Source organism: Pristiophorus japonicus, chromosome 13, assembly GCF_044704955.1.
Source record: "Pristiophorus japonicus isolate sPriJap1 chromosome 13, sPriJap1.hap1, whole genome shotgun sequence".
Lineage (NCBI taxonomy): Eukaryota > Metazoa > Chordata > Chondrichthyes > Pristiophoridae > Pristiophorus > Pristiophorus japonicus.
This window is the reverse complement of record NC_091989.1, coordinates 87,719,979-87,735,001: the sequence shown is the minus strand read 5'-3', so window position 1 is coordinate 87,735,001 and position 15,023 is coordinate 87,719,979. Positions and strand designations below refer to the sequence as shown.

The following is a 15,023-nucleotide window of genomic DNA, read 5'->3' as shown; positions in this document are numbered from 1 at the left end:
GTTAATGGGGCAGAGCAGCAAGCAGATGTGCAATGCATAAATTGCTAAAAGTCACTACTCAAATTGATAGGGGCATAAAAAGTGTAAACAAGGTACTGGGGTTCATTTCTTGAGGGATAGAATACCTGTACAAAAAGCAAGAGGGTGTTACAGAAGATTAGGACTCACGGGATTGGCGGTAATCTATCAGCATAGATAGAGGATTGGTTAACGGACAGAAAACAGTGAGTAAGAATAAACTGGGCAGTTTCTTGTTGACAGACTGTAACTATTGGGGTACAGCAAGGATCAGAGCTTGGGCCTCAGCTATTCACAATTTATATCAATGACATGGATAAGGGGACCGAGTGTAAAGTATCCAAGTTTGCTGACAATACAAAGTTGGTGGGAAAGTAAGCTGTGAGGAGGATAGAAAGAGGCTACAAAGGGATATCGACCAGTTAAGTGACTGGGCAAGAAGGTAGAAGACATAGTATAATGTGGGGAAGTGTGAAATTATTAACCTTCGCAGGAACAATAAAAATAAATATTTTTAAAAAGGTGAGCGATTAATAAATGTTGGTATTCAGAGGGATTTGGGTGTCCTTGTACACGAATCACAGAAAGTTAACATGCACGCAAGTAATTAGGAAGGCAGATGGTATGTTAGCTTTTATTACAAGGGGATTGGAGTACAAGAGTCAGGAAGTCTTGCTTCAATTATATCAGGCTTTGGTGAGACCACACCTGGAGCACAGTACAGGTTTTCTCTTCTTGTCTAAGGAAAGATATACTTGCCTTAGAGGGAGTGCAATGAAGGTTCACCAGGCTGATTCCCGGAAGATATTGAATCGAATGGGCCTATATTTTCTGGAGTTTAGAAGAATGAGAGGTGATCCAATGGAAATGTACAAGATTCTTAGAGGGCTTGACAGGTTAGATGCTGAGAGGCTGGAGAGTCTGGAACTAGGGGCCACAGTCTCAGGCTAAGGGCCCAGCCACTTAATACTGGGATGAGGAAAATTTCGTGAATCTTGAGAATTCTCTGCTTCAGAGAGTTGTGGATGCTCAGTCCTTGAGTATATTCAAGACTGAGATTCATAGATTTTTGGGGACTAAGGGAATCAAAGGATATGGGAATAGGGTGGGAAAGTGGAGTTGAGGTAGAAGTTCGGCCATGATCTTAATGGATGCGGAGCAGGCTCGAGGGGTCGTATGGTCTACTCCTGCTCCTATTTCTTATATGCTCTTAATGTTACATTTACATAGAACCTTGGTTAGACCACACTTAGAGTACTGCGCACAGTTCTGGTCGCCATATGACAAAAAATATATTGAACCACTGGATAAAGTGCAGAAAAAGATTGACAAGGATGTTACCAGAACTGATAGGATACAATTACCAGAACGATTGAGCAGGCTGGTGATCTGTTCTCTGGACAAAAGGAGACTTCATCGAGGTCTTCAAAATTATGAAGGAATTTGATTGGGTGAATGTGGAGAAACTGTTAGCACTTGTGGATAAGTCCAGAACAAGGGGGCAAAAATATAATATAGCCACAGACAGATCAAATAAAAATTGTAGGAAGAATTTGTTTACACAGAGAGTGATGGGAATGTGGAGCTCGCTGCCCCATGGAGAGGTTGAAGCACATAGTACTGATACATTTAAGTCAAGGCTTGATGCATACATGAGGACGAAGGGAATAGCGGGATATAGAGGCAGGGTGGGAAGAGGTAATTAGGGTGGGAGAAGGCTCATGAAGAGCATAAACACCAGCATAGAATGGGCTGAATGGCCTGTTCCTGTGCTGTCGATGCACTGTAATTCTACGTAATCAAATCTGCCTGCCACATCCTAATATACCTGTTTCCCTAATGTAAGAATTGTATAGTCATCTTACTCTCACTAAATATAGAGTTATTGTCAGATCTACTAAGGACTTGCTGATTTTATAATTGACCGCAGCACCCTCAGGTAAGGAATGTTGTCCCTGTTCCCACTCCTGATGACTGTCCAGCAATCCTTGCCAGAGGTGCACAGACCTGCATATTGCATGAAAGCAGGATCAGGCACAGATATGACCTTCCCCCTGACATAGTTAAACAGCCTCCCAATGCTCGCAGTCTAGACTACACACAGTCCAGGCTCACACAGTCTAGACTCACACACAGTCTAGACTCACACACAGTCCAGACTCACACACAGTCCAGACTCTCACACAGTCCAGACTCTCACACAGTCCAGACTCTCACACAGTCCAGACTCTCACACAGTCCAGGCTCACACACAGTCCAGGCTCACACACAGTCCAGGCTCACACACAGTCCAGGCTCACACACAGTCCAGGCTCACACACAGTCCAGGCTCACACACAGTCCAGACTCACACACAGTCTAGACTCACACACAGTCCAGGCTCTCTCACAGTCCAGACTCACACACAGTCCAGACTCACACACAGTCCAGACTCACACACAGTCCAGGCTCACACACAGTCCAGACTCACACAAAGTCCAGACTCACACACAGTCTAGACTCACACACGGTCCAGACTCACACACGGTCCAGACTCACACACGGTCCAGACTCACACACGGTCCAGGCTCACACACGGTCCAGACTCACACACAGTCCAGGCTCACACACAGTCTAGACTCACACACAGTCTAAGCTCACACACAGTCCAGTCTCTCACACAGTCCAGACTCTCACACAGTCCAGACTCACACAAAGTCCAGACTCACACACAGTCTAGACTCACACACGGTCCAGACTCACACACGGTCCAGACTCACACACGGTCCAGACTCTCACACAGTCCAGACTCACACACAGTCCAGACTCACACACAGTCCAGACTCACACACAGTCCAGACTCACACACAGTCCAGACTCTCACACAGTCCAGACTCTCACACAGTCCAGACTCTCTCACAGTCCAGGCTCACTCACAGTCCAGGCTCACTCACAGTCCAGACTCACACACAGTCCAGACTCACACACAGTCCAGACACTCACACAGTCCAGACTCACACACAGTCCAGACTCTCACACAGTCCAGGCTCACACACAGTCCAGGCTCACTCACAGTCCAGGCTCACTCACAGTCCAGGCTCACTCACAGTCCAGGCTCACTCACAGTCCAGGCTCACTCACAGTCCAGGCTCACTCACAGTCCAGGCTCACTCACAGTCCAGGCTCACTCACAGTCCAGACTCTCACACAGTCCAGACTCTCACACAGTCCAGACTCTCACACAGTCCAGACTCTCACACAGTCCAGACTCTCACACAGTCCAGGCTCTCACACAGTCCAGGCTCACACAGTCTAGGCTCACACACAGTTCACACACGGTCTAGATTCTCACACAGTCCAGGCTCACATGAGGATCAGTGACTTGGGTGAGGAACCGGCTGGATACTGGCACTCACGGAGAAATAGCCCTGTAAAGCCACCTTCTTCAGGAAAAAGTAAGGAGGAACAAACTAATCCCTCCTGCATGAAGCAAACATTTTTAAAGCAGTTTGCAAGATTGGTGTTAAAGAATGATTAACAAATAAACCAATCCAAAAGTATTTTCACAGAACGTTAAGTAATCAAAGGTCCATTTGTTCAGTGTTACTTTGTTCCTTCATCAGGCAGTGGAAAATGCATTCTCTTCCCATCTTGTTTTTTAGTATTCCGAAAATGAAATCCCTGGTGTTTGATATTGTCGGAGACGGGAACCTACCCCGGATCAATGTCCTTCGGCCTCTGCTGCGCAGTAAGATAGGAAATCCCTTGCTCATCTTCTCCCGTTTACTGTTGGGCGAAATACAGCAGCTGCCTGTTGTCCTGAAAAATGATGGTACCTTACCTGCACAGGTAAAGTGGTGACTACCAGGGTTTCATGTTCATTAGTAATGCAGTGGCACAAAAATGTACCTTCTCTAGTCTCATTATACTTCACTCTTGTCGATTGTTACTTTACTGCTGTAGCAGAACATTTAGATCATTGAATGGAATTGGGCACTTGTGTCAACGCCCTCATCTTTGACACTGGTGTTAAGGCACCAATCTGAGGCGACTCTAGAGGTGACTACCAGTGCCAAAATATAGATCTCTGAGAGTTATGTAGAATTAAGGGATAACTTATGGCGTTCCCATGACTTTACTGTGGAAGAATATCCCAGCTTTTCAACTGCAAAATGAGCAGGAAGACTGGTTGGAGATTATGCCCTAGTTTTATTGAGTTCAGTGCCTACAGTGCCCCTCAGCTGGGAGTTCAGTTGTATGACACCCTGATGCTAAAAAGGATTCAGTTGCAGACCTAGTAGGTGTCTGAATAGCCCACACCTTCCCCCAGGTTTCAGTTCCCTTCTCACGTGAAGCACTAATGTTCCATACAGTAATGTAATGGCTGGCTTATGTTAGAATCCTGCATTTTGAACACATGTTATAATGTAGATGAAGGGGGTATATTGGAAGGCTGGGAACACCACCACATGAGCTAGCTTTGTGTTGTCAGTGGCAAAGGTAAATGGCCGATCATGAGCTCCATTTAGTTTTGGGCCCAACATCTGTATGGCTCTACAGTATGATTTAATGACCTATGGTGACCTTCCCCGGACATTGGGAGAGGTCTGAGGCCAGAGGGTGAAGTCACAAAGGAGGAAAGCTGACTTTGAGGGGCTGAGAATAGAACTTGGGAAAATAAAATGGACAACAATATTGGCAAACAACGACGTAGAACAGCAATAGGAAACATTTAAAATGGTGTTCAACAGAGTGCAGGGAAATATATTCCGCTAAAAAAAAACAAAATAAGCACTAATGGTATACCATGGATGAATAAAGCCATAAGGGAAACATTGAGGGTAAGAAAACAGGCATACATTAAGTACATGGACAGCAGGGGAGTGCATGATAAGGGAGAATATGAAGAGATTAGGAGAGAAGTCCAGAAAACAATTTTGAAGGTAAAGAGGAACTATGAAATTAAATTAGCAAGGAACATAAAACAAAATAATAAAATATTTTACAGGCACCTCAATAAAAAAAAGGAAGGTGGGGATGGGAATAGGACCACTAAAGGGTGCAGAGGATAATATCACAGGCAACGATAGAGAGATGGCAGAAATATTAAACAATTACTTTGTTTCAGTATTTACCAGGGAGATAGAACAGATGGACATAACATTGGATGATGAGATTAGTAATGAGATAAGTGCACTTAAAATAAAAAGATGAGATATATTAAATAAAGTAATCAAACTCAAAGAGGATAAAACCCCTGGTCTGGATGGATTACATCCATGCATTTTAAAATAATCTAAGCAAGAGATAGCAGAGGCATTACTGCACATATTTAATAATTTGTTAAAAAAGGTGTAGGTATATTTAAGAAGGGGGATAGAACATGTCCAGGGAATTATAGACCAGTCAGTTTAACATCGGTGGTAGGAATAATAATGGCCTCCCTACTAAAACAGAAAATAGAAGAACATCCGGAAACCAAAACTATAATAACGAATAGTCAGCATGGGTTTCAAAAGGGAAAGTCTTGCATGGCCAACATCATTGAATTTTTTGAAGAGGTAACAGAGTGAGTAGGCAATGATAATGCAGTAGCTGTAATTTATCAAGTTTTTCAAAAGGCCTTCGATAAAGTAACCCATAATAGACTGATGAACAAGGTCAGAGAATGTGGAGTCAGGGGACAAGTAACAGAATGGATCGCAAGCTGACTGCAAGACAGAAAGCAGAGAGTGGGGGTAAAGGGTAGCTATTCACAGTGGCAGAAGGTGGGTAGTGGAGTTCCACAGGGATCACTGCTGGGACCACTGTTGTTCACAATTTATATTAATGATTTAGATTTTGGAATCAAAAACACAATTTCTAAATTTGCGGATGACATCAAATTGGGGCAATAGTCAATACTGAGGAGGACCAACAAATTACAGGAGAACATTAATAGATTTGCAGAATGGGCATGTAATTGGCAGATGAAGTTCAACACAGATAAATGTGAGGTATTACATTTTGGTTGGACGCATAGGGAGATCACTTATTACTTGGAGGGTGCGAGTCTGGATGGGGTAGAGGAGCAAAGGGACCTCGGCTACAAATACACAAATGGCTAAAAGTAGCGACACAGGTTAACAAGGCCATAAAAAACTAAGCACTCGGGTTTATTTCTAGAGGGATAGCATTGAAACATAGTGAAGTTATGCTAAACTTTTATCAAACCTTAGTTAGACCACATACAATCCTGGTCGCTATATTATAGAAATGATAGAGGCACTGGAGAGGGTGCAGAGATTTACAAGGATGTGAGGGTATATCTATCAGGAACAGGCTTTTTTCACTTGAAAATAGAAGGCTGAGGGGTGACCTAATAGAGGTCTTTAAAGTTATGAAAGATTTTGATAGAGTAGATACAGAAAGAGTGCTTCCAATTATGGGGAAGAGCCTAGCTAGAGGCCATCAATATAAGATAGTCACCAACAAATTGAATAGAGAATTCAAAAGAAACTTCTTTACCCGAAGAGTGGTGAGAATGTGGGACTCGCTACCACAGGGAGTGGTTGAAGCAAATAGTTTAGGTGCATTTAAGGGGAGGCTAGATAAGAATATGAGGGAGAAGGGAATAGGGGGTTATGCTGATAGATTTAGATGAGGAAAGACAGGAGGAGGCTCGAGTGGAGTATAAACTGCGGCATGGACTGGTTGGGCCGAATGACCTGTTTCTGTGCCGTATATCCTGTGTAATCCGATGCAAATACAACCTTGTAGCAACTGCGTTTTAGCCCGTGTCAAATACTACCCTGCGGTGTAAATCTGCCAAATTCGATGCATCAGTCAAGCACTATCTGTGACCTGTCTGCCTGTTCTGTTGTAACAGGGGTTTTTTGAAAGCACAAAATCATTGCAGTTTCGCCAGTTGTGCTCTGGACAGGCAGTCAGTCATCTGTACAAGCTGAAATTCATAACCCTCCTGGAAAAAGCATCAAAACATTTTAGCACATGGAACAGAAAATTGTGTGCACAGGGCACCTGGCAGATGTGGATGGCATTGTACCAAGTGTATTCCTGCAGCCCAGAACTTCACCGTGGCCAAGTGTATGGTGAAGAATATGGCTAACATTGCTCACATTGTGGTTCAGTTGCCCCAGACACTATAGGATGTAGCATAGGGTATAGTACAGTTCAGGACATGGGTGGAGATATTCTAAAGAGGCTGTTGAAGTTATTTTCTTCTGAAAGAGACTCTTTGGTGAGCGAGTTAAAGGCTCAAAATTCTAAAGGGGCCTGAAATCCATCTGGGATGTAGCATTGTAGAGTCAACTTGAATGTAATTGCCTGTCATTGTATTCTTGGCTACCCGAGTTGCATCCAAAATGCCTAGGGTCCAGGTGAACTGGATAACTTGGCCCAATGAGAGAAGCTCTTGACCTGTTTCTCTTTGAAAATGACTCCGTATCACTGCCGCACAATAGTGGAAATTGAAGTGAGGGACTGGATCTATTCGCTCTTGAGGGAATGGGCTTGGCTGGGAAACTGTCAAGGAAGACCCTATGTTTGGTTCTTCCCCAATCCCTTTCCATGGGCGGTCAAAGTGTGTGCAGACCAGTGTACCATTGGACCGTGAGAACGCAGGGCATTTCGGCTGTTCCTTTGTATTGCCTCAAGTTTTCAGCTGAGGAGGAGCTGCTTCTGTTTGAGGGACATCCTGAGTGCCTGTGTCCTCATGGCCAATACTGTGCCAGCATTCATTTGTATGCAAAGTATAACTGAATAAGGAAGAAAATTAATGATTGATCTTTGGAATGGTATTCCTTATGTCTTGATGGAATTTGTCCTTGGTGTTAGATCTTTCTCTGGCTCTTTTTGTAATACTTGGAGTCCGAAATTCACCCCCGTCGGAAACGTGTCGCTCCTACTGTTTTTGTTGTGTTTTGGCCACGACAATGAATGCGGCAGCCCATCCTGCGAAATTCAGCTCTTTGTCATTTTTTTTCGAGTGGTGCGGAAGTTGGGGACAGAAACGGAGTGTCCGCCGCTGTCAGTCATCAGCGCCGGGCCAATGATGTCATCGCACTGGTACGTCACCACATCTCTCTCCTTCAGTTAAAGTGGAGGGCCGTTGCGAACTCTGCAATTAGTTTAGTTAGGTCCACTGAGCCACCAGGGAGGGTTTCGCCCGGGCCAGTGGCCTGGCACCCAAGAGGGGGTGCCAGACTGTCTGTTGGCGGCCCGGCCGAACCCGGGGACATAATTGACGGCCCGACATGGCAGTCGGCCGACAAAAGAAAATAAGATGGCAGCCGCGGTAATGCGCTCTCCCCTTTAATGGCGGCTGCACCGCTATTTTACACACTGTGCACCGACAGAAAAAACTGTCGGGCACTGCCGATGGCCGGTAGACTTTTCCGGCTGCATTTCACTCCTAGGGCAGGACATCGGTGGTGCATGCTCTGATGATGCTTTGGCAGTAATGGGGCAGAAGTGGGGAGAGCGGGGCGGATATGGTCACCGCCTGAAAAAAAACCCCAAGGAGAATTTTGTGAGCGTCAGCCAGTCTGCCGCAAGTCGGCGGCCATTCGACACCGCCCCGTGGCTGCGGCTTTCCGGCGACCAGAGGCCTTATCGGGAGGCTGAATTTCTGCCCCTTGTACTTTGGGCAAAAATATTTGGGGGAGTAGCGTAGGAGTGTAGTTGTTTATACATGACAGCCTTGATACTCATTTGCTTGTTGCTTTGTAAAACCTATCTTCCTGTTATTTTCCTGATCGGCAGCCAATCCATTGGTATCTGACGGAGAATCTGTATTCTGAGAAATAAGAGCATAATGGAGGGAGGGCATTTGAACAGTTCCAAGTATATTTATCTCTTAGTTTGCCTTTACACAAATAATCTTTGTGCTGGGTGTTTTTTTGACAGGTGTCTGTCAGCATCTCTGATGTGCATGGAGTGTTTTCTCTGAAGCAGTGTACTGGTACCGTATGTGTTTACCCTGAACACTATATTAAAGACATGGAGCAGGAAAAAGGTAACAAACAGAAACCCTGTAGGGAATTCAACAGGACAAATTAATGGAGAATGTGGATTATAATTAAGACTGGTTCAGGGTATGATGTAAATCAGCTGTGAATGTTGGTTTAAAATGTGATGGATGCTGGTTGAGTGTTTGGCTAGCATGGGGTGGATATGTGGTAGGGTCTGGTTGGGTCGGGGGGGGGGGGAGATGTTGTGGTTGAGTCGGGGGGCGGGGTTTGTGGTTGGGTGGGGGGGGGGGTTGTGGTTGGATCCGGGGAGGTGTTGTGGTTGGGTCGGGGCGGGGGGAGGTGTTGTGGTTGGGTTGGGGGGGGGAGGTGTTGTGGTTGGGTCGGGGCGGGGAGGTGTTGTGGTTGGGTCAGGGGGGGGGTTTGTGGTTGGGTCGGGGGTGGGGTTTGTGGTTGGGTCGGGGCGGGGGGTGTTGTGATTGGGTCCGGGGGGGGGTTGTGGTTGGGTCGGGGGGGGGTTGTGGTTGGGTTGGGGGGTGGGGGGGGGGGGTTGTAGTTGGGTCGGGGGGTGGGGGGGGTTGTGGTTGGGTTGGGGGGGGAGGTTGTGGTTGGGTCGGGGGGGGTGTGGTTGGGTCGGGGGTGGGGGGTTGCGATTGGGTTGGGGGGTGGGGGGGTTTGTGGTGGGTCCGGGGGGGGTGTTGTGGTTGGGTCGGGGGGGGGAGGTTGTGGTTGGGTGGGGGGTGGGTGTGGTTGGGTCGGGGGGGGTGTGGTTGGGTCAGGAGGTTGTGGTTGGATCGGGGGGGCGGGGGTGTGGTTGGGTCGTGAGGTTGTGGTTGGGTCGGGAGAGGAGTTGTGGTTGGGTAGAGGGGTCGGAAGGGGGGAGGTTATGGTTGGGTTGAGGGAGATGCTGGAATGGCTTTGGTTGTGGATTGCTATGGATAGACTTCAGTTGTTTCTGTGGGCTGGATGTAAAATGAAGATTGCATGAGTGTGCCAGATATCAGTTATTGATGTTGTTCATTGTGGAAGGTTATTGAAAAGAACATTGTTTTTGGAACTCTAAATACAACATTTTGTTTTCCACAACCCACTTGGGATGTTACTTTCTCAAAAAAGTTAGATTTTTATTGGGCAGCTTTTTCTCTCCTGAAGCCGTATTGACTTCTATTGATTTGTTTATTCTAACTCAGATACTTCTTGACTTCACTCCTGATATCGCTCTCAATATTTTAACAAATGTTAATGTTAAACTAATGGTCTTGAATATGGTCGCTGGTGTCAAACATGACCCCTCCCTCCACAGCACTTAGATAATACGTAGTATTAAATATCACATTTCTACAGTAGCAGAAAACATCATCACTGGGACTCCCAACTCTGTGCAGAGCAGAAGAGTTGAACGAACAGATTACAATGCCAGGTTGGCCCTCTGCTGCCAGGTGCACTGACATTGAAACAAGGCCACGCCAAGTCTGAATTAAATGAAGATTGGGTGTCATCATTTTGTCGTGTACCTAATTTCCCGCCATTTCACCATCCGTTACGCTGAGTGATCTACACGCCCGTATATAATGAGTTGTCCACTGTAGTAAGTTTACTCGGCCTTGTATGAAGAGTCATGAGATAAAGTTTCAGTCAACCTCTGCACCATTTTTCTTGATTTCATTGCTGCTGCCACTTGGTTATGCCTTTGAGGAAATTGTTCTGTCTTTTTACTTTTTTTGCCTGCAAATCCAACAGACTGGAATTTCTAATGGGAATAGTCAAACTCCCATTGGTTCACAAATCAGTGACAACAAAGCCTAGACTCAGGATTATCCCTATAGCGAAGAAGGGAGAAGTTAGAAGATGTATTTTGACAGAGGGTTGTTCGAACATGGAATGCACCATTGATGCAGAAACTGTGGGCCCAAATTTCCACACGCGCCTAGAACGGCGCAGTCCCGACCTGGACGCCCATTTTTCGCGCCACAAATTGCGCCTAAAAAAATCCTCGGTATTCTCCACCCACTTGCAGGTCCTCTGGTCCTCGGCGCAGCCAGCATGAGCTGTGGGGGGGCGGAGCCAGGTCCCTGCGCTGAAAACAGTGCCGGGACCTCTGCACATGCGCGTTACAGTGGGCACGCAAGTGCAGTAGCTCCAGGCGCCGAACTGTGTGGGAGGGGCCCGAAGCACGCAGCCCCTAGCCCTGGCTGAATGGCCTCACTGGGGCTGCGTGAATAAGGCTCCTCCCACGGCCAGCTCCTGCTTCCCCCCGACCAGACCCGACACTCGCTCCCCGCCCCCCCCTGCCTCCGGACCAGACCCGACACCCGCTCCCCCCCCCCGACTGACCCAACCCGACCCGCGCTCCTGTTCCCGCTCCCCGACTCGACCCGACCCGCGCTCCTGTTCACGCTCCCCGCCCCCCCGACTGGACCTAACCCGACCCGCGCTCCCGCCCCCCGACCCGACCCCCCCCCGCCACTGGACCCGACCCGACTCCCGCTCCCGGACTGGAGCCGACCTGACCTCCCCCCCTCCCTCCTTCTCTCTCTCTCCCTCCCCTCTCCCTCTCCCCCCCCGTCCCTCTCTCTCTCTCTCTCTCTCTCTCTCTCTCTCTCTTTCTCCCCCCCTCTCTCTCCCTTCCTCTCTCTCCCTTCCCCCCCCCGACCCGACCCAACCCAACCCAACACCACCTACCTGTAAATCTGGTGCTGGGGACTGGCCGGCAGTCTTCGGGCCCGAAAGGCCTGCCTGAAGCACTTTCACACAGGTAGGAAGATGGTTTATTTAATCTTTTCTTTGCTTATAAATGTTTATTCAGGTTGGATTTATTTGTATAATATTTGTATAAGTATAAATAAGGATTTATTATAGAATTTAATGACTTCCCTTCCCCCCCCCCCCCCACCTCGTTCTGGACGCCTAATTTGTAACCTGCGCCTGATTTTTTAATGTGTAGAACAGGTTTTTTCAGTTCGACAAAAATCTTCACTTGCTCCATTCTACTTTAGTTTGGAGTACGTTTTCACTGTGGAAACTTTCAAATCAGGCGTCAGTGGCCGGACACGCCCCCTTTTGAAGAAAAAATTCTGTTCCAAAGTAGAACTGTTCTACCTGACTAGAACTGCAGAAAAAAAAATGTGGAGAATTGCGATTTCTAAGATAGTCCGTTCTCCACCAGTTGCTTCTAAAAATCAGGCGCAAATCATGTGGAAACTTGGGCCCAGAAATGTCACTTAAAAGGGAAATGGTTAAGTAATTGTAATAGAAGAATGCAAAGAAATGGGAGCAGGGTAGATATCTCCAGTTGAAGACCTCGCATAATTGAGATGAACCAAATGGCTTCCTTGTGTGCTGCAAGTTTCTGTAGATTGGCATTATGGCGTGGGTTCCCACTGGTGATGCTAATCAGAGATCTCGTCTTACAGAATACAAACTGATTCTGTTCCCTTTAATAGCTCAAAAGTTCAAAACATAAGTTTGGATTGTGTTTAAAGTTGGTATAAAAATAAAGATGCATTTTATTTTTTTACACACAGTCAAGGAAAATTGCATGCTCACTATCAAGCTTAACAGTGAGGAAGAAGCAACATTTGTTGTTACATTCCAGCCAACCTTGACTCAACGTCTAGAAGGAGAAGTGTACCTGACAGTGTTCAATAACCATTATGAGGACACCATTGTACAGTTAGTTGGTGAGGGTTACCGGGATGATATCACTCTTGACAACATCCATGCACTGGTACAATCTGGCGCAGTGGAAAAGGTTACAACATTCCTGGAGGACAAAGACATTGAAGGTGAGGACCACTTGCAATGTTTCTGCAATTGCACGTGTAAATTACTGATGCAAATTATCATGTTGTTTTTGATTTAATGTGCCCATGATTTCATTGCCATTTCATCGCTGCAATCTTCTGTAGAGTTCTGATTATATTTAATCCTTAGATTGCTGTTAAACCGATTATGTAACACAAAATCACTGTGTAAAGCTGTAGTTCTGTTCCAATTTTGCATTGCTTCAAAGTCAGTGACCTGACTCTGAAATACTTGTTAGCACAAGGAATGAAAGCTCCTGCAGTTGGAGATTTCAGAGTTTGCATTTGCAAGTGGCAGTTTAGTTCCAGTTTCCTGGAATTCAATGGGCATCAACTTGCTAAAAGTGCATCGTCAGAAAGGTGGACATTCATAAGAACGTAAGAAATAGGAGCAGGAGTAGGTGATATGGCTCCTCGAGCCTGCTCCGCCATTCAATAAGATCATGGCTGATCTGATCCTGGCCTCAACTCCACTTCCCCGCCCACTCCCCATAACCCTTGACTCCCTTATCGTTCCTAGAAGAGAAGAGGAAGTGAATTAAACATTAATACAAAATCAACATACCTCGGATGCTGGAAATCTGAAATAGAAACAGAAAATGATGGAAATACTCAGCAGGTCCAAATAATCTGGTTTAATGATGTTGGTTGAAGGTTAAATGTTCGGCAGGACACCAGGGAGAACTCTCCTGCTCTTTTCAAAATAGTGCCATGGGATCTTTTACATCCACCTGGGAGGACAGACGAGGCCTCACCATTTAAACTGAAAGACGGCACCTCCGACAGTACAGCAGTAGAATGTCAGCCGAGACATTCTGTTCCAGTCTCTGGAGTGGTACTTGAACCCACAAACTTCTGACTCAGAGGCAAGAGTGCTACTCGCTGATCCTTTCATTACAAAACAACATAAGAACATAAGAAATAGGAGCAGGAGTGGGCCATACGGCCCCTCGAGCCTGCTCCGCCATTTAATAAAATCATGGCTGATCTGATCATGGACTCAACTCCACTTCCCCGCCCGCTCCCCATAACCCCTTATCATTTAAGAAACTGTCTATTTCTGTCTTAAATTTATTCAATGTACCAGCTTCCACAGCTCTCTGAGGCAGCGAATTTCACAGATTTACAACACTCTGAGAGAAAAAATTTCTCCTCATTTCTGTTTTAAATGGGCGACCCCTTATTCTAAGATCATGCTCTCTAGTTCTAGTCTCCCCCATTGGTGGAAACATCCTCTCTGCATCCACCTTGTCAAGCCCCCTCATAATCTTATACGTTTCAATAAGATCACCTCTCATTCTTCTGAATTCCAATGAGTATAGGCCCAACCTACTCAACCTTTCCTCATAAGTCAACCCCCTCATCCCTGGAATCAACCTAGTGAACCTTCTCTGAAATGCCTCCAAAGCAAGTATATCCTTTCGTAAATATGGAAACCAAAACTGCACGCAGTATTCCAGGTATGGCCTCACCAAAACCTTGTATAGCTGTTTTTATACCCTGCTTTTATACGCCATCCTCTTTGCAATAAAGATCAAGATACCATTGGCCTTCCTGATCACTTGCTGTGCCTGCATACTATCCTTTTGTGTTTCATCCACAAGTACCCCCAGGTCCCGCTGTACTGCGGTACTTTGCAATTTTTCTCCATTTAAATAATAACTTGCTCTTTGATTTTTTTTCTGCCAAAGTGCATGACCTCACACTTTCCAACATCATACACCATCTGCCGAATTTTTGCCCACTCACTTAGCCTGCCTGTGTCCTTTTGCAGATTTGTGTGTCCTCCTCACACATTGCTTTTCCTCCCATCTTTGTATCTTCAGCAAACTTGGCTACGTTACACTTAGTCCCTTGGGTGGAGCCAACCTGCATCATGTGCTGCTGAAGCCTGACACCTGCTGTGGTGCTTGTAGTGCAGCATAATGCCGTAGGGAAAGGCCCATGGCGTCAAGGATTAGCGTGCCAGCCTTTCAGGGAAATATAAATAGGATCCCGGCTTCTTAATGCAATCTGACCATCTGCAGAGCCCTGCTGGAACTCCGTATCTATTTAAAACTGGCATTGTATAGCTGGCCCATTCACCCGCATTGCGCCCTGTTTCTTACAGGGAAGTCTGTCTGGTTGTAATATCAACAACAAGCATGTTGGCTGATGGATTTCATTATTTCACAGAGTCCTTGGGTTATCTGAATGGCGGCAGAATAGGAAAGGGGGAGGTGCAATGAGACCTGGGTGTCATAGTTCATCAGTC

General features: G+C 46.3%; 1 protein-coding gene across 1 annotated transcript in view; it reads left to right on the top strand.

Moving 5' to 3' along the window:
- The window catches only part of hydin (HYDIN axonemal central pair apparatus protein), a 1,725,340-nt gene that overhangs the window by 1,241,571 nt on the left and 468,746 nt on the right, over nt 1–15,023 (top strand). Inside the window, 3 exon segments of the mRNA XM_070897728.1 lie at nt 3,660–3,846; nt 8,905–9,013; nt 12,491–12,751. Of these exon segments, the coding sequence (XP_070753829.1) occupies nt 3,660–3,846; nt 8,905–9,013; nt 12,491–12,751 (557 nt within the window).